The 25336-nt window shown below is 36.0% G+C and overlaps 3 protein-coding genes and 1 long non-coding RNA gene across 4 annotated transcripts; 3 read left to right on the top strand and 1 right to left on the bottom strand.

Moving 5' to 3' along the window:
• Window positions 1-765: 765 nt before the first annotated feature.
• Window positions 766-8025, top strand: LOC142987332 (uncharacterized). The gene is made up of 5 exons (XM_076136027.1): window positions 766-920; window positions 2157-2262; window positions 5563-5723; window positions 7006-7245; window positions 7377-8025. The coding sequence occupies exons 2-5, from the start codon at window positions 2157-2159 to the stop codon at window positions 7533-7535; spliced, it is 666 nt and encodes a 221-aa protein (XP_075992142.1). The 5' UTR covers window positions 766-920; the 3' UTR covers window positions 7536-8025.
• Window positions 8026-8977: 952 nt separating this feature from the next.
• Window positions 8978-18465, bottom strand: LOC142987106 (uncharacterized). The gene is made up of 8 exons (XM_076135658.1): window positions 14909-18465; window positions 13432-13603; window positions 13093-13156; window positions 12746-12911; window positions 12229-12395; window positions 11621-11916; window positions 11182-11500; window positions 8978-11059 (listed from the first exon to the last, which is right to left on the bottom strand). The coding sequence occupies exons 1-8, from the start codon at window positions 18227-18229 to the stop codon at window positions 10843-10845; spliced, it is 4722 nt and encodes a 1573-aa protein (XP_075991773.1). The 5' UTR covers window positions 18230-18465; the 3' UTR covers window positions 8978-10842.
• A 1161-nt stretch (window positions 18466-19626) lies between these two features.
• LOC142987335 (uncharacterized) lies at window positions 19627-21628 on the top strand. Its single transcript, XR_012960516.1, has 3 exons — window positions 19627-19787; window positions 19900-19969; window positions 21563-21628. It is a non-coding gene; the product is annotated as an uncharacterized LOC142987335 (long non-coding RNA).
• Window positions 21629-23297: 1669 nt separating this feature from the next.
• Window positions 23298-24720, top strand: LOC142987334 (uncharacterized). The gene is made up of 3 exons (XM_076136029.1): window positions 23298-23518; window positions 24023-24222; window positions 24496-24720. Exons 1-3 carry the CDS (start codon window positions 23408-23410, stop codon window positions 24566-24568), a joined length of 384 nt encoding a protein of 127 aa, XP_075992144.1. The 5' UTR covers window positions 23298-23407; the 3' UTR covers window positions 24569-24720.
• Window positions 24721-25336: the final 616 nt, after the last annotated feature.

Here is a 25336-nt window from a genome sequence, read left to right as displayed (position 1 = left end):
TCCCACGCCTTTGCTTAGACTTAACGAAACTGAAAAAAGGACATGGATGGATGGATATGTCCGTATATTCTTAGGAAACGATTAAGAGATTATTTTAGCTATCCACGAACTTATTCACATTACGTACTGATTAGAAAAAAAATGTCTGTCGGCCTGCTGGTTACGGATTGACGTCTTAACGTCAATACGCTTTTAGAAGGTACCTGGGTTTGTATAGGCAGGATGATAGTTACGCAGATGAAAGGTATGAGCTATTTATTTAGCTTGCTTGATCAAACCATAAACCGCCCTTTGACATTAAAAACAGGAATAAGTAACAAACTTTTTTTATTTACTCACATTAATATTACAACTTTGCTCGTATTGAAAATCAAAATGCACAACAACTTGCATTTTTTTCTAAAATTGGTTAATATTCTGACATTCAGATGCATCAATAACGAAAAAGGTGTTCCTTTTTAAGAAATTACGAGGACAGGTTTCGAAATAGAAGATTTTAATATATGTTGCATTTTTCTCGTATTCTATTCAACAATTTTTAATTCGTCAGACTTGAATAAAGCTTTGTTATAAAATAGGGTCATGAGTTAACTTAAAAATGAGCAATTTATTTAATTTTCGTTGTTATTGTGTATTTGTTATGTAAACTCACTCTCGTATCCGGCTGCGACCTCCAGAAGGTCTTTGGATTCTGTATGGTAAAGAGGTGCGACGAAGCGGGTGGGTCTTCTCTGGTATTGGAAGTGAAAGTGAATGAATGTCGGAGGCTTAATTAGAGAGGAGTGCTGCGGCTGCGTCAGTCCCTCCGACAACGTCGCACTGTACACCTGTGCATCGCGTACCGACTCTGTCGCACGCGCCCCCGCTCGTCCGCACGCAAGCGCATCATCCCAGTCCGTCCGTTCGACATTATCTCAGAGGTACGCGCTGCCTTAACGAAATCATTACTTCAAGTGAATACGTACAATAATAATTACTTCTAAAATTAAGCGACGTGTGTGGTTTCTTTTTATCTAAGTATTTAAAATGTTATCTTGCCTTAAAAATGAGAGATGAAATGTAAAGCCTTACTTTTCCGCCCAGTGAAATAGTGTTTTACGAGTTTTTCTAAAACCTTTAGGAATTGTTATGGGCAAGAGACTGTGTTTATATTATTGGACGCCACAATTACTACAACGATTTAAATTAAAATAAAGGATATTTTTAGTTTAAATTAATTTAACTTTTTACCCGGCGTTAAAGTGTTTGATACTGTCTATTTGCGCATCGTGTACCTTTGTAATACGTCCCTAAAAAAAAATATATTTCTATTTTTGTTTTGACTTTGTCACAAACGTGTCTAGTTAAAATAATAATTGCATAAAGTCATAGTTCTATATTGTGTAGAAAGTTAATGAAGTAGATACTTATTTAATTATATTTGGCAAAGTAATAATAGGTACACACTCCTGTAAAACTGTTAACATTACTTACATAACTTTTAAGAATGTATGTAATTTGTTAGTGTTAAATTGTCAAAGAAAAGTAGAAAGAAAGTTACACAACTTTTTTCAACAAGTACCTGTCAATCAATCTCAAACAAAAACCTGCAAGCTTACATAACAAACAACGTTTCCATGTTTTTATTATAAGCGTAAAGTCGTGACATAAAATACACAACGCGACTTTCCGTCACTATAAAATGCGTCCCAAATCGACGATTTCTCGCGCCGAGTAGCTTTTCACGCAAACATTTAAACTGGCAACAAGGAGGTCAACGAGGCGGGTTTTGCTTTCACAAATACAACAAAATAAATTCATCTCACGTATCGATTGTCCTCGAGCATTCGTGCTCTGCATAACTAAAAGAAAGCGAACTTGCAATACGGGACGGGCTCACCCGTGACCACTTTCGTCAAACCGAGCGCCCGGCAGCAGTGTCAGTACCACCAGCTGAGTGTCGGGCCACTCGGGGCGCTGGCCGAGAAACACCGCCGGCATGCCGCTCACACCGCAAGCCCGCGACCACACCCTCTTAATTGCCATCATCAGTCTTGCCCATTTAGACTTACATCATTTCAATATAAAAACAAGATTTACGCAAAATTAAAAATTTCTTTCTGGCTGTAATTAAGATGTCGTTATTTACATTAACAAGTTTTCTTTTACCTACACAGATGAGCCGGCACGTCTGCCTGGCGGCTGCCGCCTTCCTCGTCGTTCTCTCCGTCGTTGATGCCCAGAGACGTCTCGCTTTGCCGGATCCCAGGAGCTGCGCCAACCGTGAGTACCTATGTTCCGTTCAGTTATATTCCACTGAAACCACTACACATAGTGTGGATGATCTAGAATCAGTCATAAACTATAATACAGTGTTGTCGAAAGCTCGATGCTATCAATAGTCAATGAGCTTCGAGCTACGATAGCTGTGTTTCCGTTTAAAGTCAACAATTTACAAGTGTAGGTCACCATGTAGTTTTCATCTAACGATTGTTTTGCAATTCAAGTAATAGCAAGTTAGGTAATAAAACTCCGCCTGTTAAAGATTGATTCAAAGAGATGAAACAGAGGAATTAATTTAACAAATTACCTATATTATATCAATGTGCAGCGTCTGCTGTGATATTGAATTTCAGGGAATTTGTGAGTACAAAAAAATTGAATTCTTTGTCACTAAGAACTCTTACATGATAGGTACTTAAAGGGCAAAATAAAAGTTGACCCGTACAACACAAAACTATAAAACATTTACCAATCACCACGTTTTACAAGTAACAACTAAGTACCGGTAACAAGTACTTGACACTTTCTACAATGTTCCCAAATTTTTCCAGAGGTAACGAAAATACTAAAAACATAATTATATTCAACAAAGAGCAGGTCGAAAGTAATCTAATCATAGCTTTAAATCTCATAATTCAATTCTATCGGTCACTGTAACGGCTTTACGTAAGCGTTCAAAAGATTATGGAAGGTTAGTTTTTACCTCTGTAATTGTCTGTAATAAATTAACAGCCGGTTTCATAAATATTTATAATTGAAGTCAGTAAAAATAACATGCCTACGAAAGTAACTGAGATAAATATATAAGGTAAAGACTGTGTAGGACCTGACAGAAGCGGATGACTATATGGGTATTACTTGGCTATTAATAAGACTGACATTGCCACAAAAATTACTGAGTACTTCTTTGTCTTCTGCTAGAAAAAATCCCATCAAAGTAGCAAAAATACCTGTAATGTAAGAATACTGTGCTTACTGTACTTTAGTCTGGTTGATTTAACTTAGTAAGACTATCATTGTTTCTGAAATAGGCAGACGACGAATGTTAGTAATTACGGTGGATTGCCTTCAAAGTAATGACTCTCCTTAAATGCGCTGAAGATTCTTGAGCGTCTAACTATGGTTACTCGATAGATGTAGGTCATGAGGCCTTGCAGTAGATTCATAAGTTAATGTCTACTTGTAGGTACCTGTCTATACATATAATAAATAATTTGTATCTTCTTACGTACTAAGGTGTAGGGCTTTTTCAGGGTTTACCAGATCCAAATAGGTTTATTTGCGCATTTAGTCTATGGATTCTTAATAAAATTATTTGATGTAGGTACTGGGTGTATGTGACTAAATGGGTACGAATCCTTATGGGAAATAACGTATGTTTCGCAATACAGAGCCCGTATGGAAGGCGCGGCGCCTTCCATGCGTTGTCATTTGGGAGCGCACTCGCATTCACAATCGAACGATGTACCATTCATTGCATACTCTCTCACAAAGCAAACAAAGATTCTTTGTGTTAGTTTATGCGGCAACGTATTACGTACATACATACTCAAAATACCAGAAATAACAAAAACATTAGATAGGTAGGAATCTACGTGCTGGTTCGCTTCGATATTTAAAAAAAGATTATTAAAATTGTATATATTATGCTTAATTTGCCGTTGAATAATCTAGCAATAAAAATATATAAGTGAGTAATGAAAAGTTAAAACTAGTCGGTCTGTTCCAAGACTTTCTCTGGTCGAAATGTGAAATAACAATGCCAGCTTAGAATGTGTGTAACATTCGTAGATAAACAATAATTACATGTCCACTTATGTACAAGCGTGTTTTGTTAAGTTTGGAAGTTCCTCTCTCATAGCACATCCTCAACAGTTACGTAAAGACACTTCCTCGGAAAGTAACGACTATGGAAACATTTACCAATAAGCCTAGCTATGTTTTTAATTTATCTATTCACGCTCAGCCATTCACTATTACGTAAAGTGACATTCCTAAAATTACGTTATTTTACGGAAGATACGCAAATGGTTCCGGTGCACACAATGACTCGTCGACTGATTATATGTCAATATGACTAACGTGAATATTCTTTGAATATTGGCGGACTTAACGGTGTGAAAAATAAATATCACACATAAGCACTTTCTACTTGCGAAAGATCGCTTCGTTTAACGACCTGATGATGGGCTCGTTTTGATTACATACTTACTTCATAGTCATAGACGATAATGTCTCGCATTAAAGCGAGAGTTTAAATACCCACGCACAACTTACCGTGTTTATTGGGCTATTGTAGATAATTATTGATCTTGATTAAATCAAATTAGAAATGTTTTATGCATACAAATTAGTATTGGTAGTTTCTCGTAAAATATTATTTAACAAGTTTAACAACTGAATGTAAATAGATCTCTACATCATTTTTTTCATAACCTAGACTTGCGTTTCTTAAACTTTTTCGGTTATCAGACCCATAGATAATAAAATAAAGCACAATTTCAATGACTCCCTCAATGAAAACAAACGTTCGACTTGCAAGCATATTATTATGTAAAATGTTAAATGCCCGCCACAAGCACAAAAATTCAAATGTTAAGTATATTACAATTTTGTTGTTCCTACTTAGGTATGATCTGTCTTTGGACCGTAACAGTTCCACACAAAGATCATCAGAGAGCCCACTACCAGTGGCGGTAACGCTCCTGTTAATACTCTAGCTACTAACTAGAATCAATTTTTATGTCAAATGCTCGTAAACCGATTGTTAATTTAAATCCGCCACTGCCAGAATCTTTAATTTATTATTCTGAATTATAAGTTAAATTTTAGCCATTTTCTTAATTATACTGCCGATTTTTTACGTTTTTAATTTGTTTTTCTGTAAGTATAATACTGGAGAACGTCATGATACGGTAACACAAAACAGATGGGTAATTATAGACATGTACCTAAGTAGATTTACCGCAACGCTTGTGTGAATCAGGACAACATGCGGTGTCGCAAACGGCAAACTTGTGAACGACAAGACGTTTCAGATAAACACTATTTCGAAATGTTAGGTGACTACCTAGATCTGTCGTCATTGACTTTTCAATAGATGACATGCTTTTGTACGGGGTAGATCGTGGTTCAGTTAAACCCGGCTGTTGCACAATCTCGGGTCATGTTACATTTACATTGAAGGCGCCTCTTGTCGATTACACATATCACATATTATGTAGGCACGATACCATTACACTAATGTTACTAACGTAACGAGCCCTTGATTGTAGAGCTAATATGTGTTTCTTTGTGCAGGAGTCCGACACTCAACGTACCGTGACGCTCGAGGAGTTCTCCACTCGTACTTCTTTAGTTGGGAGCATGCCCCTACTCGCAACCTAGAGGTAGACTGGCTTGACGCTAGGAATATTTGTCGCCGTCACTGCATGGATGCTGTCTCTTTAGAGACACCGCAGGTGGGTACATTATATTATTTACTAAAATTGTTGCGTAGCTCAACTTCTTTCCGACAAAAAACAACGCTCAAGACGTCCGACGACACCCTATACTTATTACTTAAACAATAAACCTCGGCGAGCGTGATAGCCTTGTGAGATAATCATCTTCATTTACACACATTATTATGGTCATCTGTCTGGCATGTACATCTAGGTCACTCGTGTGGAGAATTATTTATTCCACCGCAAATTATTTACCGGCAGATTTTATAAGCGCCACCGTTTGTTATTTCATATTGAATAGAAATTGGTCTTTCGTAAGAATGATGTACCAAACGAATTACCTACCTATCCAATGATTGGTGTAAGACGTGCCTATATCTATGTAGTTATGCGGTTAATTATCTATACTTCGTGGACGTAGCTCATTCAATTTAACTGTTTGTCTTAACCAAACCATAACGACAAAAGCTTAGAGATTACCTATTCTTTAGTCCTTATCTATCTATTGTTAACTTCTTCATCCGGGTAAGTTATCAATGGAAAATACGCAAGTTTTCTCTAAATACTTCCGTCGCGTCGGAAGATGGCAACGAACGCGAACGTCTATTGTTATGAAAGCAAATGCCTCGTCGCTTTTCTTTCGGGACTTTTTCTATTCCATACAATTCTGCAAATGTACGGACGTCCGGAATTCTTGTCGATTGACACTATACAACAGAGTATTAATTCAATTCTGCTCGCATTAATATTCATTAGGATAGATTGATTCGATTTGTAGAGCGTTGAAGACTTCGCGTGAAAGGGGTGCAACGGCCGAGTGCGTCACGTCGGTTGTACGTTGATCGGTCCGCAAGTAGCACATGGCACAAATTCCTCCTGCAGCCGTGTTGCCCAGTTCTTGTGCCGGACGTACACACGATGGACATCGACTTCCCGCCAATGACATTAACATACATACACTATACCTCACTGCTAACGAAATCCTAATTAACAATAGTAAAGAAAACAGATATGTTATTATATAGCTACTACAACCGTTTATTTAGATTTTCATTAACAAACAGCAAAGCCTACACACAGTGTAAAAGTCGTTGACCGCAAGTGTGACACTTACTATATATCTACTTATACGGTAGATAAAGTAGGTGTGTTTTGCGAGCTCCGCATATTTCACCGGTCATCAGAGGAAACCAGAACGACAACATGGCTATCGTGACATAGATACCCGTAGATGAACGAGCGTGCAAGGAATGTTTTGTGCACGACACACTAATTTATATTATTTATTGTATTTTAGGAAAATGAATTCGTAAAACAAAGGATTGCTCGCGGTAATGTCCGCTACATCTGGACTTCTGGCCGCAAATGCAACTTCGCCGGTTGCGACCGCCCTGACCTGCAACCCCCTAATGTGAACGGCTGGTTCTGGTCCGGCTCTGGCGCCAAAATTGGACCCACTACTCAACGCAACACCGGTGACTGGTCCTACACTGGTGGATATGGTCAACCTCAGCCAGATAACCGTGAAGCAGCTCAGGTCAGTAGAATTTTGCAACGAATCAAAAAATGTCGTTTCCAATATTCAAATGAATAATTCATGGCATGACTCGTGATTAAACTTATGCCATGAAGCTTTAAAACTTGATTCAAATTATTTGTGTCGTGCAGGGTAACGATGAATCGTGCTTGGCGATCCTGAACAACTTCTACAACGATGGCATCAAATGGCACGACGTCGCCTGTCATCACGTGAAGCCGTTTGTGTGTGAAGACAGTGACGAGTTGCTCAACTTCGTGCGTTCGCGCAACCCTGGCCTTCGCCTATGAATCTTTAATCATACTGCACTCTCGCCCTCTATTATTTTAGATGGCTGACATTGTACAAAACAAAGTGTCTATCATTATTAAGTTATTTATTAAATTAACTAATTGTTCACAATTTGGATTTTACTCAGTGATAGTCATAAATACCCCTAGACGAGGAGTGAAATAACACTAAACGGGTCTAATACTGAACTTCCTCTTCCTCCCACACATACGTACTACTAGTAGTAGATACGTACGAGTTATTTTGACATCTTCAAGAATAAAAAAGGCTAGTACTTAATTTACAGTTATCAAACATCGAAAATACGTTTTCCAATATCTTATCATACAAACATTACACTTAAAAGATGTAATCGTTTGATGGCTACCTTTGATCTACTTTCGTCAGTCATCAAGATACGTAACTAAATTATTTCACTCATGTAAAAAGTATTCTTTTGCACAAATAATATTAATTTAAGAACTAGATTTAATAAAAAAATATAATTGTTTTATGTTATTTTATTTAACATGTCCATTGGTGCAAAATTAAGTTGAAAGTAAAATACATACCTACATTCGTTCCTAATATCCGAGTATAAAATTGGTATCACAACGATAAAAGTAATTTATGTGATGCGGGCTTTCAAACCATACAAAACTCAAAGAGAAACTATAACAGTAAGTTGATCGAAATTTATAAGAATTGGAATTTTCTGCTTGAGAGCTCACATTTACAGTTACGGCGGTATTGAACTGAGATATGCCTAGCTATATGGTTGCTTCCCAGAAATGAAAAACTTGGTTGTTTATAATATATTTCCATACGTAAAGTTGCCGAACGACTATTGCTTTAGTAGATGTTATTTAAGGACCTAGTTTCGAGATCCATTGCGGGTAGGAATCGAGAATAGCCGAAATTTGAGTGTTGTGGAATTTTGAAAGTAGGTAAATAATTAGATTGTACTTTTAATTTGGACCACCTGGATTTATGAGACAAAAGCATTTTGTGTAATATTGTTCTTTGTAATTAGGGTTATAAATAATTCATCTAGATAAACCAAATATAAGTAATCAAATTATTAGTTAGAACTTAGTTTAAACTAATTGCTAGTACTAAAAAAAGAAGTAAAGGCTGTTAGCTATTGTATTCTAATAATAATCTGAAAGAGTACATATAAATATAATTAATAAAATTAGAAAGGTTAGTTTTTTAAATAGAGCAGTCCACTCCTGCCCACACAAAACACAATTTTAAAAAGGTTATACATAATAGTTTCTACCAATCCAGAACTTTTCAATCCGTTTTGTTTATAACTACATTTATTTCTTAAAGGCTTACTATCTCACGAAACTTAACAAATTCAATACCATTCATCACATCTACATAAGCCCATAACTTTTTAACAAGGAATGCAAATGAATCTCAAAAAGTAAATAAAAATACTATTTATAATTTTTGCGATTTTTTATTATGATTCTTAAATTATACATTCAACAAAATGGCTAACTTACACAAATATGTTGGTTTTAAATATTAGCAGCTTCTAGAAGGTTTAATAGATTACAGATATTTCCTACATAATCTTAAAATTAGTGGATTTTATATCCACTGTATATTGACATTCTCCTTTGGCTTTAAAGCTCTATCTTTAATGGTACAATAAATGCAAAAGTAACTCTAGCCCGCCAGTCTTTTACGAGTAAACTGCTACAGATTTTCATACATTTAGCGATGTTTTGTTTACTTTAAAAGTTCATAAAGATGCTGTTTGTTGTAACCTATGGTAATATAACTTATCTATTGTATAAAAGAAGGGCAAACTACAACCTAGGAACTGTAGTTAATGAGAATTATAGGTTAGTAGTTGGCATTACACAAAACGATCTTAGATCTTTTCTTGATATGTCGATCACTAAACAAAAAAGTGTAGTTACACAATAACACATTCGTTAGGAGTATTGTATAAAACCACAAATTCATATCGCAGCACAGCATTCGCAATTCAAATGTAAAAACGTGAGAATCAGAGTTTTATGTAATAGTGCAATAGTGCAATTGTAGGTTAAATTATTTAGATGATAATGGCGACCGCGTAACCTTTGAAATATATAATAGTCTGTTATATGTTCACATCGATCGCTCATTATAAAATCGTTAGATAAAAAGAAAATATGTTATGAACCGAGTGGTTAATACTGGCATTAATACTAAACCATATATTTCTTAATGTAAAAGAAAAACAGAATAAAATACTTAGTAACATCTAAAAGCGACCAGACCTAAGTTTGTTCTCTTTGAAAAATAAAATAACAGCACAGGTTGTGTTATTTAGCTATAGATGTCATTCAATATTATTTACTCATGAGAAAATATGAACAGACGCCATTCTCCCGGATTTTAGGATTTATGTATATATATTGCTACATTTAAATCATCTGATCAACAATTCCTCTTTCAAAATATGTTTTATCAGTGTTATAAAAATAACGTGTTACAAATGACTGCGAATACAGTGATATTTTGCGGTAAAAAACCACAGTATTTCTACTTTTTTTTAAAAAATGTGTTTGATAAATGCTTGTCAACCATTGACATTACTCTACCTATTTAGTGTATCGTAATTTCTTTACACTTCTAACTATAAGTAACTAAAACTTAGATACGACAGTTTTCCTGACCGTAATACAAACACAGCCTAATAAATATTTTAAAAACGTTTACTTTCACTTAACATTATCCTATCAGTCAAAAGGCAACTATGTCATAACAAGATCCTTATTACATAATAGTAATACTTAAATCTAAACAAACTTCCACAACATGATATCAAACATTAAAAAATAATACCATTATCCAAAAATGTTAACTGCACTCAAACACAAAAAACTAAAACAATTATTTCACAACTGTCAAAAAAAAATAAAACTTAATTTCAACACGTAAATAGGTATTCTAATAGTGTTCAATTATTATCTATCACTTCATAACCTTTTCGTCGACAGACTTTATATTCATGGAATAAAATATTGCTTTTTGTTACGTTCAACATTATTATTTTGCGAGTAAAATCTTTAAAATAATACGTACTTAAAATGTGGGGCGGCGAAAGGGTTAAAAATGAATAGGTAAAAATTGCATGCACTTCTAAGAAAAACGGTGATTAACGGTCGGGGCGACACGTTAAAATTTATTCATAAAACGGTCTTCTAGGCCGAGTCAAAAGCTAAGATGAAAATTAAATAACTAGGTTCTAACCGGACTACGACAATAAAATACTACTACGAATTCGTGAAGGTCAGTCTCACCGTCGCCGACGCTAGTGAGCTAATGTAGACACTTGACGTCGTCGAGTATAGAAGCGAGCAGAGTCTTGTCCCTGAGCGCGGCGGCCAGGTCGGCGCGGTCCCACTGCAGGCGCAGGCGCCGCGCGCGCGCCGCCGCGCCGCCGCCCACCCGCACGGCGCCGCGCGCCTCCAGCAGCGAGCACGCCGCCGCCATCTCGCCCATGTCCAGCGGCACGATGTTGCGCGCCGTCGCCACCCTGGGTGCGGAATACGATTCGCTCGTTAGGTAGGTTCGACCGTATCGCCGCGATCGGGTGAACGATTCGCCGGAAACGTTGCGATATCGATAGAATAAATAGGTCGGCGTGCGAATACTCACTTTTTGTAAACGTCGTGCAGTTTGCCCATGACGATATCTTTCGCTTTTCCCTTCGTGAGCATCAGCATCAGACTGCACAGTATGAGCTTCTGCTGCAGCGGGAATCCATCGTCCACGTCGGCCTCGATCTTCGTCGACCCTCCGTACACTTCGTTCAGTACTTCGAGCACTTGCTTCAGTTCGACCGTGACCGTAGCGTCTTTCATCATGTTATCGACGGACTGATTGTCAGAAAATTTCGTCCGTTTCGCCAGTTCTATTACCCTTCGCCCGATGTCGAGAGCTCTTCTCATATCGCCGGATATAGCAGCGATTTTAGCTGTGAACATTGAAATATTTTTAGTTTTGACCCAAATTTACGGAATGCTTTGAGAAATTACTGCTTTTTTATGGGAAACTAACACTATTCAAAAATATTGTAATAGTGAATATAAATTACCTGCGAGCATTTGCAAAGCGACCGGAGAGAACAAGTTGCTCTTGTCCTCGCTTGCCAGCACAGTAGTGAATATGTTAATGATCTGTTCTTTGGTGTAAGGCGCAAAGTGTAGCGTGTTGGGTCGCAGTGAGCAGCGCGCCTGTAGCCGCGGCAAAGTTCTCTCCGTCAGATCCAGCGCGTTAGCGATCCCAATGAGAACAATACGAGAGTTGGCCATTGCTGGCCATTCAAAAATTGTGTAGAGCACCGACTGTCTTTTACTATCTAATTGATCAATCTCGTCTAGTACCAAAAGGCTGCAATAAATTTTAGAATTAACATTTATTCACATAACACTTTGTTTGTAAACTAAAAATCTTTTATACTAGCGTCTGTATTTTCAATAATACGATTTTCAAAGTCGGAATAAAACTCATCACATTGAAGAATAGTCAAATAACTAGAGACAGTATATTCTACATCTCGACTAAATGAGGTTTGTATTTACTTGTTTTATTAATTAAGCATACTTAAATCGCGGTGTTAATTTCAATTAATGAATTATATTGGTTGACTATAAATCTCTTATGAAATTTAATAAAGAATAGTATATAATAGTATATACTTACATCATTTTATGTTTTTTATTTAAATACTTTTCAATAGCATTAAAACAAGCTTTCTCTGTTGAACCGGATGTTGGAAGTTGAAGTTCTTTGCAAATTCTGCTGTAAATACTTGCTGCTGACTTCATCATTGTACAGTTTATATACACTTGTTTGTAACCTTCTCTGAACTGAAATACAAATTATAATATTATTTTAATACTGTTCATCGCAAGCACTTGAGTTTCTTGAGTGTTTGTCTACAGAAACTATTGCTACCTATAATTCGTGTTCACTCTGAAATAATGAAACTGATTAAAACCTGTTTCATATATATTTTTTTTTACCCTATTAACCCTGTCGCGAGTATTGGCAAAATTTTTGCCTATTAAATTAAGGAGTGGAACTGATAAATATCAATTTGCTTAGGCTATTTTATAATGCCTTCTGCAGCGAAAACAAAAATTAGAGGTGCAATCAGCATTGCCCGCGAAAGAGTTAATAGAGTAGAAAACCTGAACAAATAACATAGCTTACAAACCTTAGATAAATTTAGTATATATGATAAACTTGCTGTTTTCCCAGTGCCTGGCTGACCAGACACATACAAAGATGCTGACTCTTCGTCTTCAAGATGCTGTGTTAAAAAGTTATCTAACCACTCAATCTCTTTTTCTCGACTCGTAAGAGGTTTCATATGTTCTTCACTGAAATCAAACAAAGGTAGCTGTAATAACTGTATTGCAGGCTAATAATAAGGTATTATTACAAGAATAAAGGGCACTGGTGACTTCGTATTTCTTCATATTTAAAATGTCCAAAAGCTCTCAGGCTTTCGTTTAAATAAAAAGATAAGTATGTTATAATAAACGAATCAATAAATTTTACCTTTTACTGTTACAAATGGTGCCCATTCCTGACTCCTTTCTTGGTATCTTAATGGCAGAACAGTCTGAAAAATAATAGCAGAATATTTATATAACTCATTTAAAATCTGCAACAGTTTTCGTTTCCATTTTATCACATATTTTTTCATTTCGAACCAGTAATTCCTGAAATTGTAGTCTAGCCTAAAGGAACAAACATAGCAGCTTTATAATATTAGTATAGAAAGATAAAAAGGTGCAGTCTATTTAACTGTAGGTACACTTAATTCTTTTTACTGAAATTTTAAATGATTCTGGCAATTGCTATCCTATTGGTTACTTAAGCAAATATGTAAATTACCATCATCAAAATTGTCTTTGAGATTGTTTTCTTTGGGCCTTTTAAAGCACTTTGCTTTAGGCATTTTCCTTATATTAAGAATATCTTCATTTTCATTCGATCCTGTGTCTCTATCATCCACAAAGATTTTCTTACGAGGCCTAAATGGAATTGTTGCCTGGACTCCAGCCATCTGCAACAAAACATGTTACAAGAAATTTTAATTCAAGAAAATAAGTATTTGATGTGTTCATGTCTTATACTGGCGAACAGATTGTATACATACCTATTTAGTGATATAGCAGAAGAGAAGTTAGGATTAAGTGCAAAGAGGTAAAAATAATATAAACAATTTTCAAATTGACCAACCAGATGTTTATTTTACAATTAATCATATAAATTCAGCATACCTTTTAAGTAAAACTTATATCATTAGAAATACAATTAATAATATTAAAAATAGGCTATTTATCATTTCATATTTTAGTATTATATTACAATGTTAGGCGAAAACAAAATTAGGTAAAAACCATGAAATAAAAAATGAATGGATATTCTGATAGACTGAAGTTATTCAGTAGTACTGCAACTGGATCCAAAATATGTAATAAATAGGGCAATCCCTGGCCTATCTAATTAACATTGTATTATAATAATGTCGAATATTTTGAAATAAACCCATTAACACAAGAAACATCTTTTGTATATTTCATTTTTTATACATTCAAAAATAAATTAACTTACATCCAGTAAATTTTCAAAACTTAATTAAAAATTGATTGCAAAATTTAAAAAATACAAATAAATCATGGAAGCTGTACAAAGAAATATTGTCAAAAACATAATTAGTATTTAATTTACATAATTTTATATACAAAATAACTTAATAAAATAGTATACAGGCCTAATAAAATATTACATTTACCTTATTGAGTCCTTGTGGACAACCACAGTCTTTCTCAATTACAGAAATAAGGTACATTGTCAGAAAAAATGAATTGTTAGAGGCAAATCAGTACATGTTAATAATAACATAGTCCCAGACATTGACCCCATTATCACAGTTGTACCCAATGTTCCTCACTGCCATATGTTGATGTAACTATTTAATTACAAAATAAACAATAATTTTAACAACACAATGTAATGCCTTGGCAATAAAACAAATATATAATCAAACTCAAGAAGACTCATCATACAGCATACCTGACAATATTGTATTAGATACCTAGTTTATGTTGCATTACATATTAATTTATTTTAGTTTAGCATATCTCCAGTGCAACAAAAATATTCAGCAAAACAAAAGTACTCCTACTGAGAGTCATGTGTGATTGAATTTAAGATTTTATAGTCTTGTTAGTCACTTTTTAATGTACTTTAAAAATAATGCATATTTTTTAGTTATTAAAAATTTACTTAATACTTGCAAAGCTTACTATCTAATTCTCTTAAAGGGTATGGTCATAATTAAATTAGTAATAACACTGTAACATTATTGCTTGTCCTTATTAAATTCATTCTGAATTTTCTTGAACTGATCAATTTGTCTTTGAGCCCATGCATTCATTTCCATTTGTTGTCCTGCCGCATAAAATTGCATAAAATTCTGATGGTGGGCCATTAGTTGTGGACGTGTTTGAGACAAAAGGTAATCAGCGGAAGCATTGATATTGGGACTAGGTTTTATTGATGTTGGGAGGGGCTGTCTAATGCCTAATAGTTTTCCTGAAGAAGGCATAGGCTTGGATAATGGTTTAGAAGGCCCTGCTGTAATTTTTGTGAGATCATTGTTAGAATTCATATTTGAAATTTGTGTACTAGTAATCTGATTTGATTGATTAACATTTTGTTCAGATGTAGATGTGTTTGCTTGTTTTTCTTCAGCTATTACAAGTTTTGGTGAAGAGCTAGGAGAACGCGTCTGTGATCTTGGAGATGGTTGGGCAGGGCTTGGTGACGTATGAGATGCCATTTGATAGCCTGGTGATGATACAGATGGACTAACATTCTTTGTGCCCTTAATAGGATTTGGTTTGCTACCAGAAATAGTATCATGCCTGCTATTTATTTGTGATCCACCAGGGCTTGCTTTATCTGATTTTATTAAATTTAAGTTGGGAGCAGATGGAATTCGTAAAGGAGTGACACCTGCAGCTAGCTGCCTGTTAGCAATGCCTTGAAACACATTTGCTTGTGGTATACTAAAAGGTATTCCTTTACTTGGTAGATTTTGTTGCTTTTTAGCTAAATTATCTATTGACTGCATAGTCAACAACTGAGTTTGAATGTTGTGAGGAGTAGATAAATCGAGAGCAGCACTTGACTTACTTTCAAGTATTGGCATACTATTAGCAATGGGCTTATTAACAGGTGTATTGGGCTTATTAGCAGCATTAAATGATTTTGGTGTGGCTGGAACAAGCTTAGGAACTTGAGCTTTATTTTTAGGCATCTTGCCTTTTTTATCACACTGCAGATTTTGCAGTTGCTGTTCAAATGTTTGTTGAAATGTTATAGGAACAGAGTAATTGCCACTCTGTTTCGCCAATTTTGTGTCAGCAATAGGTTTAAGATTTGGAATGGGACCTTTCGCTGAGCTTTCCGATGACTTAGTAGTAGGTTTGGTGGGTGGAAGAGCATCTGTCTTGTTGCTCTGATTTGGCTTAGCTTCAACATTGCTCTCAGATTTCCCTTGCTTTTTTGCTTCAGTATCAGGTAATTTTAATATTTCTATATAGTTATGCACAGGTGGACTTGGGACTTTATGAGTAGTGTTACTGACACCAGCCAAATTTTTATTAACCATGCTTTGTTTAGGATCAGGACCTGCTGTCTCAGGAGGATTGCGGGCTTCAAGTTTTTGATCTGTTAATGTGATAGAAAGAGATGAGGGTATACTAATTTTGCAAGAGTCAAATAATGATTTTAATGGGTCACCAGACTGTTGTTGGGTTACTGGAGGCGTACTAAGAGGATTCTTTACATGAGGCAGAATTTTACTTCGGTCACATGTTGGATCACAGTTATTAGCTAAAAGATCCATTCTTACTTTGCTAACAGGTTGTACTTTGTTTTGAGATGACTGACCCATTGGGATACCAGGCTTCAGATCTGGCATTTTCTTTGTAGGGGGTTTTTGTACTTCAATTGATTTTACATTAGTATTTATACCCTCAGTTTTTGGTATAGGAACTTTCAAAGGAGAAACAGTTTTCTGGGGGGCTGGGGGCTGCATAGAAGCAGGAATCTCATGAGGTTTTCGTTTTGGAGATGAGATATTAGGAGCACCTGTAACTGTTCTTTTCACACCAGGACTCTCTAGTTGTTTAGTAGGCATCATATGTTGCTTGATCTCTTTTGTAGGCCCTGGCAATGAGGAGGGTAAACTATGAGTGGCAGAAGAGGCTGGAGAACTTTTAGATGAGATTTCAGTGTCCTTCCCCTTGGTAGGAGTTTCGGTTTTAGTACTTGCACTGGAAGATGATGAGTTGGGTAAACTAGGTGCAGTGCTAACTAAATTCGTAATTTTTGCCTTTTCTATTTCGATTTTTAGTTTTTTCAGCTCAGGTGTGTTCGAAGCTGTTTGGAATTTTCGTTTAGAAGGTTCTGAAACCTTTTCTTCAATCTTTACTAGATTAGGCTGAGGTTTTGGAGTAACCTCATTAGGCACTGGTGTTTCCTCAGATTTTGTTGGTGAAGGCTTGGCTGGTAAACAGTTACTTTTAGCTGTAAGCTCAAATGAATTTAAAAATTGAGATTTTTCAACCTCATCATCATTCTTTTTGGGGGCTTCACAATTATCTTTAACAGGTTTATTTTGTTCTGTATCTTTACTTGGATGTCCAACTTTTTCATTTTTCTTTGCAGTATCACTAGCTACTTTAACAATATCTTCTAACATAGGGCTATCAGTCCCTGATGATGCTTCTGATGCTTGGTCATTTATATTGGGTGCTGGACTACTAGCACTTGTATCTTCAGTGGGAGCTGGACTAGACTTTCTTTCTTCAAATGGGCACACAGTATTTTTACGATTTATTTCAAACAATCTATTTCTTATTGCTATATAGTCAGTTATCTGATAGAAAAAGCGCATTGGCTCATTTCTCTTCCAATTATATATGTAAGCAATATCCATTAAAGTGTAATAGTCGGGTAAAGGAACTCTCTTATACAATATATCAATGGCAAATTGTGTGCTATCGATATCGAACTTCATACTTAAGAATTTCTTCAAATGATTAATGTTGACAACAGCTGGACACTGCAAATATCTTCTAGTAGTTGTTGATGCAGGTTGGGGTTCATTGCTGTCAGATGATTTGCTGGATATACTATCAGTGTCAGTAACATCACAATACTCTAAAGAGAATGATATCACATCTTCTGGACTGAAAATAATTCTTTCAGTATCTTCACCCCTTTGTTCAGGTGTAGCTGTTGCAGCAGGACCAGGTCTCGAAGCGTAAAATTGCTGACGCCGCTCCATTTCTTTTTGGAACAGTCCTGGTACCAGTTTGTAAACTATGTCTTGAAGTGCTTTGTCAAGTTTGATATTTGGTTTAGCAGAATTTATCATCATTTCGCAAACTGGACAGTAACTCTTTGCTTGTAAATGTTTGATTATGCAGCTCCGACAGAAAGAGTGTAAACATTCCACTATCGTTGTTGCGTCTATGTAGTAGCCCCGACATAAAGGACATGTAATATGTTCGTTGACCTCACCTAATAAGGTTCTTTGGGGCACTACTGCTCCGTTATTCGGCTCAGCCATTTTCACAACTTTTTTGTCGGGTTGTTTATTAGAAGTAACCATTTTAAGAATCCAGCACTACTACCAAAATAATATATGGGCACACGTAGCTCCTATCGCTACGGGTGTCTGATACATAATTTTAGTAACTATTAAATTTAATAGAAACTACACTTCACGCACAATATTGTTTCATATTCAAACTCATTACATATATTGCTATAACAATCAATACGTTGCCAAGAATTATTTTACAATCTAAAGTAGACAACTCAACTTCGCATCGCTAATCGCCATGCAAACTTGTCATGTTGGTAACATTGTCCGATTTACTTCAAAAGTAAAAACAAATACAAGAAAACGTTTATATTAGTACTCTAATGTCTTAACGGAATGACTTGATATACTTACTGCACAAATTACTGTAGTTCGTTGGATTAGAACACTAATTATATTTTATAAAGAATCACAATAAACTTTTGGCGCGAATATCTTGATACAGTCAATAGAATGTCAAAATTTTGATTTCTTACAGTTGGCAAGCCTGTGATGTTGTGTGACCAGACTTTGTTTTAGAATCCTTCGAAATGTGTATCAAACATCTACTAAGTTTATATTAACACTTGTAAGCCGTAGCTATATTATTGTTTTTTAAGTGAAAAAATATATTTATCAGTACTTACAGTTGATTTTTATGTTAAACAATGTAGCATGGGTATTTAGTAAGTAGGTTGCGGTGGCTATGTATTATCATTCATTCTGTTCTACTCACTATAAATAATTAAATAAACTTTGTTTTCAGTTTTATGTTGTGTACGATTTGGGTTCCAAATAAACGGTTAATTTTGATACATTAGCACAGTATTATTGAATACATTCATATACATTTTTGACTAAACTTTCGCCCGCTGTGGTCTAAGTTAAGCTGCATGTAATAAGTCTGCTGGTTTTGGGGCTCGAAACCAGTGGATTGCTGTTAGGTTTCTGTAGTTTCTTTTGAAATTTTCTCCTCCGGGTACAGCAAAGCAACAAAATAATAAAAAAACAGCCCTATCAGCCTATAGATATAGATAAGTACCTGCGTCCACTGTCATCATATCTCCTAGTAAGTTCTACCAAACTATTATACTTGAACAATTTCGCTACACCATTGCAATTAAATTCGATTACATCGGTAGAACAGTTAACCGAGATTACTCTTCGCACATGGTTTACTGTTGTACAGTTTGCTTGATCCTGCGAATACCGGGCTTCCGCAGGTTTGACAATTCCTCATCTCGTAAGTACTGAGATCGAAAATTGAGTGCGGGATTGGAAGCCCTAGGCGTCTAAACTCTACGATAAAAGGCTGGGCTCTAGGCTCAATAGTTTAAAATGAAAACGTTTCTTTATTGCCCTTTTAATTTAGTAGAATCGAAGTACTTTTAAAATCGTAGATTTTAGTAACTACAGTTGGCAACATTTTAATTGACATTTAGCGCTGTACTTGCTTTCATCCTTCTTTTCATTGTACGGACTCCTAAGTACGACATCATTCTCTATCGTGAAATATTAAAGCAATCACGAACGCCTTCTGAAGAACAGAAGTTAAACTTCTTTCTTCTTAAACATGAGAGCCAAGGTAATTTAATATTTTCCCTTTAGTTCGCTGTTTTGTTATCCGTAATTTTGTGTTCATGTTAACGCGTGCATCGAAGAAACGGCATTTTCAGTGTTGTGTTTATTTGTTCCAGTGGCGTAAGAAGCGTATGCGAAGGCTAAAGCGTAAAAGGAGGAAGATGCGTGCAAGGTCCAAATAAAATGGTATGTATTTTTTGGTACTCTTATTAACTTATACTTGCCGGTCACCCCCTTTTCATGATTTTTAATATTGTCTGATCGAATTTTAGTGCAACCACTCATTTAAAGTGCTACATATAACGTTGATGTAGTAAACATTACAGTATAATATAACCGAACACGTGTGGATTCGCATGTTTTACACAGTGAATATGTTAAGTCTATAATAATTATTTTTAGGTTAGCTATGATATCAAGCATGTCCCTAGTTACTATCTCATAATAGGTAGTTAAACCAGTACTTGTTTTAAATGCCATAGGTTTAGTCAAGTTGCATTACTATACACCCGTACTTCATCATGATTTGTGCGTCCAAATCTCTATACCTACCCCTCGTGCATTGAAAATTTTAGTCAGGAATACTCACACATGGCTAAATAACCTTTTTCTGTGAATGGCACATGATAGGTATCCCACGTTGTATGTTAATTTATCAAACTAATTTTAAATTCATACAGCTAGTTTTGTTAGTAAATAGTATTAAGCTGTTTTTCATCAGCCCTATTTTCAGTATAGGTTAATGTACTGTTATTGTTTTTCTTATCAATTACATAGCTGTAGTGTTCATGTCATCTATACAAATATGATTGCTATAAATCAGATAGGGAAGCAATTTTATTTCATTGTTGCTAACGAAAGGCGTAATGCACACAGTAAACAGCATTTTTTATCTGCAATTATGTTCAGAACCCTTCATATCAAGCTAACATCATTTTGTTTCTAACCTGTCCAAACCTAACATCATTTTGTGACTTAAGAGCAGTCAAGTCATGTCTTAGTAAAACTATTTAAGCCTTCAGCTTGTTTTTGTTATTGGTGACAAATTAGTTGTTATAATTGTGGTCAAATCAAAGCTCTAAACTCATATGAGGTGTTTTTGTATGTACCTATATGCACTGTACTCTTGGTCGAACACAAAATGTATTGTGGACTGCAAAACATCAAACTTATTTTTTTACTGCCTCCGTGGCGCAGTGGTTTAGGTCATCACGCCAACACTACTGCGTCGGGAGGTCGTGGGTTCGATTCCCACACGGAGCAATTATTTGTGCGCTCCACAAATAATTGTTTCGGGTCAGGTTGTGCTTTGTGTCCGTTGCAGTTGTATGTTTGTAAAAGTCCCCGCGACACAAGAGCAATTCTTAGTGCGGGAGTTGTCTTTTAAAAAAGCTGGTTGAGCCCAAACTCGTGGCTTGTTATTGAATATAGAACATAAATTATTGAAACAATATACCTATTCCTTGCAAGTTCTGTTTTAGATTAAAATTTAGTAACTTTACTATGGTTGTTGCACACAATTTTCCTGTTAACTCCTCCTAGGCAGTCATTCTCTCTCTATGGGAGTAATGCAAAGAAATGGAGGACATATTAAATTGATTTCTCCACCCTTGTGATACTCTAGTATCAGAAGGACTACAAAAAATCATACACTTTACTTTGTGATATCTCCCTGCCATCATTAGTTATAGTGGAATGACAACATAGGAAGGTTTATTAATAGCAGGTAAATAAGTGTTGACTTAATTCATCTAATCAATACTGTTTCTATTTTTTCAGGTACATGGGTGAAGTTAGTCTACATCTAATATTCCTTGTGTATCAAATAAAAATCTAAAAAAATCATTTTTATTGTTTTTATTCATGCCTACCATCTGTCAGGTAGATACTATGCAGCCCGAAATAGGCAAGTAATTTGATTCCAAACTAAGAGCTTGTACTAGGTGGTCAACAATTTTCAACGATCTGTCGAAGATTACTTATATGCGATCAATGATTCTTAAACCAGTGATCTGCGCACCCCTTGGGGTCTTGCTTTTGCTGGGCTAAAAAGTACTCTATGTTAAATACTAATTATTTAACATAAAGTACTTTTTATATAGGGGTTAGTATTTAATAGATTATTTGGAGTATCTAAAACACGCGTGTTAGATGTCAAAACGTTCACCTAGTAGCAAGATTCATATTTATTTTAGGGATCATTGAAATGTTTCGTCTTGGGGCCCATGGACAAGATAAGGTTGAAACGCTGTTCCACATTGAGTTTACAATAATGCTAAATCGCTAATTTCGGTTGACATTAAAATTTTATCCATGGGTTAGGTATTGATAGTCTATTTACGATAAACTGCTGAATAGTGCTTACCTATGCGACCTACCCAAGTAAGTACCTAATGCTGGGGCTACATTAGCGGGATATGGCGAATATTCGTGTTAACGCGATGAATGTGGCCGGGTTCATCGTGTCATCGCGTAGTATTCGGGCGAAGACGACGTAGTATCGAGGAGCTGTCGGTAAACTGGCGCGAATCAAAGGGATTTGTCGCGCCAATATTCGCTTAGGTGGCTACATCTACGTCAATTCAGTGTCGTCCAGACTTTGAAGCGAGACGGACGTGCATTTAATTTTTTACACTATGGAGTGGAGTAACGAAAAAGTGTTAGAATTCTATGAATACTAGTCATCCACCATCTCCTCTTTCTTCTCTTTTTCATATTATTTCGTAAATGATACTCGTACAATTGTAATAAATAATAATTTACTGACATATAATGCAAAGCCACTATTTCCTCCATTTTTAATTTACCGCTCACGTCTCCGCACAACAAACTGAACAGCACAAGGCACGATGCATCGCGTCAACTCGACACGAATCTTCGCCCGCCTTAATGTAGACAAGAACATCGCCCATACCCAAACACGATGTTTTTGTCGCGCCAACACCATACGAATCTTCGCTCGCTAATGTAGCCCCAGCATAACTGATAGGGCATCAAAGGCTGCCGTAAATTTGCCAACTTCAGACCGTTCCTCCAACATTCCGACACCTTCGAATTTAAGTCGAGCCTAGAGTTATCAATTCGTCCAGTATCTCATCATCATCAAAAACATGTTCCCAGACCTCGTGACTAGTATTAATTTTGTGGTATTGGTCCCAAAGCGTCTTAGAATGGTCAAGAAAAAATGGTAGGTGCTTAGAAAAATTGCCAACTACAGGAACCTCTGATTTTTTTATGTCTAAGTACCTACCTACTTACAGTACCTACTTAAAAGTGCTTACCAATATTAATTTGCTTTCTAATCCTGCGAAATGAGAAGACTTAGCACCACTGTTTCTTGAACATTAGAATAGGTAAATAAAATCAACAAGAGCCCAGGAGAGAGCAACCTGTTGAGAGTCTCAAGTCATCGGTAGGTATCTACTTGGTATGGTGATTGAGGTTTTATTTGGCGTTGGCCTAATGAAAAAATCGTCCATGGATAAAATTAAAATGTTTGTTGGCAAAAAGAGACTTTCTAATTTCGAACTTAATGTCATAATAATATTTCAGTCATTTTGAAGCCTTTCTTTTTGATGAATTTTATTTTACTACATGTTTAGAGAAATATAAATCACTATTAATATGGGTCGTATGGCCGGTATTAAGTGGGAAAAATCCACACAGTGTAGACCTGTTCACAACATTATTTCATCAGATTTTCCCAAGTATAATCCCCAGCCTTGGAAGTTTATGGTAAGGGATCCATAACATTCGAACAAAACTACGCTTCGGCTTAGATTATATTAGAGAGAAGAGATTATGCACGTTAATTTTGTCTAGCGTTCCAGTCTTATTTTTGTTGAAGTCTTGTTGAGAAATTTTACACTAGACACGTGACTTTTCCCGCCATTAGAAACTTAACTTACCTTTACGGTACATTCGCATCACTTCAGATTATGAAATTCCCAAACAGCTGTTCCTGTATAGGTAGGTAGGTAGGTATATCTATAACTACTGTTAGTGGTTGATGATAGCAGAAAGGAGAATGCCCAAATATACCAAACCAATGATCCTCAAGGCCATTATAGCTACCACGAGTCACTAATAACAATATTTTTACCCACTCATTTTCACGATTTCCCCTGCGCAACATTTTACTTGCTATTGTCTTTTATTTTAAAACACGTTATATTCGCCGGGACTGGGATTGCTATTATAAATTTGGGCGGCCTCCTTTAAATAGCTCGCATTTTGCAGGAAGGTAAATCTCGTGTAGAATGGTTACTGTCGTATGAGTATCAAAGAATGTGGATGGAAGAACGAGAAGCTTGGAAAAAACGCATGTATCCTGAAAATACAACAGTTAACGTTGATATCGTTAAGCGTTACGTATTGACTTTTAAAAATAATCATCAACCCCCGAAGCCTGAAAAAAAGAAGCCGTTTAAGATGAAAAAGTAAGTGCCTTTAAGTAACTACAAGCTCAGTGTCTACCTTTACTTAAATACCAGTAAGCCAGCCTAAACAACGCAAAATAACGTTATCCGAGAATCATGAATAAGCCATTCGCTGTTTATGTCAACCTCTAACTTCCCCGTGCGTCTGTTTGAAAATATTATTATCCTCATAAAGAACTTTAAAAAACAATAAGCGTATTTTCAGGTGGCAGTGTAAGTGAAAAGTTTGTACATAGGTATAATAAACTTAGCGGTTGTTTTATTGCATTTAAGGTTTGAGGGCATTGAAAGTAAAACTACATCGAAACGGCAGCCAGGTGACAAGGCAGTGCGAGAGAAAAAATAGTGAAATCAGTTCCGTGACATTTAGATTATCTACTAAGAGACTTCCAGTTTTTTTACACTTGCCTCCATATATAAAAGCCTATCTACCTACTGTATTTCGAGTGTTAACATTTTTATAGGTGTAAATTATTATGATTAAAGTACTAAGCCTAACTCGTGTTTGTTAATTACTACAAGTTAAGTTTGGAAAAAAGACAAGGAAGGGAAACTGGAAAGATCAAGTTAGACCAAGAAGCAGGGGGAAGGTTGTTGGTTGTTCACTTGTTTGAATCAAAATCCTTAGCCACCTCTCGTAATTGAAAGAGGTATGAATATATTTATGGTACTAAACACTACGCACCTTTACTAGTCTTCAAATAGGGATATCCAGGCTAGAGATTGAGTGTTGTGTTGGGTGGTTGAAGTGTTGTTTGTACATATAAGAGGCAGTATATAAACCGACCTGCTTCAAGATCGACTGAAGCGCCTCACGTCATTTGAACTGGGACAATACACTTAGTCAGTACAAAAGAGGCTACTGTAATAAATTTTTGAAAATTACATTTTTGATAGTTTTGTCAGCATACTCTAGAGGTGGCCTTAACATAAACAATAGTGTAAGGCTGCGTTTCCACCAGAGATGTGCGAGGATGCGTAGCGAGGGATGTGTTTGTAAAGAACCAATAGAATCGCTTCATTTACCTCGCCTCGGTCAGCACAGCTCTGGTGGAAACGGCTCAGCGGAGCTAGATTTTTGCGCATACAAAACAAGCGAGGAATGTGTGCGAGG

Source organism: Anticarsia gemmatalis, chromosome 3, assembly GCF_050436995.1.
Source record: "Anticarsia gemmatalis isolate Benzon Research Colony breed Stoneville strain chromosome 3, ilAntGemm2 primary, whole genome shotgun sequence".
Classification (NCBI taxonomy): Eukaryota; Metazoa; Arthropoda; class Insecta; order Lepidoptera; family Erebidae; genus Anticarsia; species Anticarsia gemmatalis.
The sequence above is the reverse complement of the archived record's forward strand: the minus strand, read 5'-3'. Positions and strand labels throughout refer to the sequence as shown.

Bases quoted from the DNA above. Each gene is read 5' to 3' on its own strand.
- LOC142987106 (XM_076135658.1), bottom strand. From the start codon at position 18,229: ATGGTTACTTCTAATAAACAACCCGACAAAAAAGTTGTGAAAATGGCT. The intron at 11,917-12,228 runs GTAAGTATATAC...AATTTATTGCAG, and splicing joins AATAAAAAACATAAAATGAT to CCTTTTGGTACTAGACGAGA. The intron at 11,060-11,181 runs GTGAGTATTCGC...TTCCGCACCCAG, and splicing joins CTGCACGACGTTTACAAAAA to GGTGGCGACGGCGCGCAACA.
- LOC142987332 (XM_076136027.1), top strand. From the start codon at position 2,157: ATGAGCCGGCACGTCTGCCTGGCGGCTGCCGCCTTCCTCGTCGTTCTC. The intron at 2,263-5,562 runs GTGAGTACCTAT...TTCTTTGTGCAG, and splicing joins TCCCAGGAGCTGCGCCAACC to GAGTCCGACACTCAACGTAC. The intron at 5,724-7,005 runs GTGGGTACATTA...ATTGTATTTTAG, and splicing joins TCTCTTTAGAGACACCGCAG to GAAAATGAATTCGTAAAACA.
- LOC142987334 (XM_076136029.1), top strand. From the start codon at position 23,408: ATGGGTCGTATGGCCGGTATTAAGTGGGAAAAATCCACACAGTGTAGA. The intron at 23,519-24,022 runs GTAAGGGATCCA...CGCATTTTGCAG, and splicing joins CCCAGCCTTGGAAGTTTATG to GAAGGTAAATCTCGTGTAGA. The intron at 24,223-24,495 runs GTAAGTGCCTTT...ATTGCATTTAAG, and splicing joins AAGCCGTTTAAGATGAAAAA to GTTTGAGGGCATTGAAAGTA.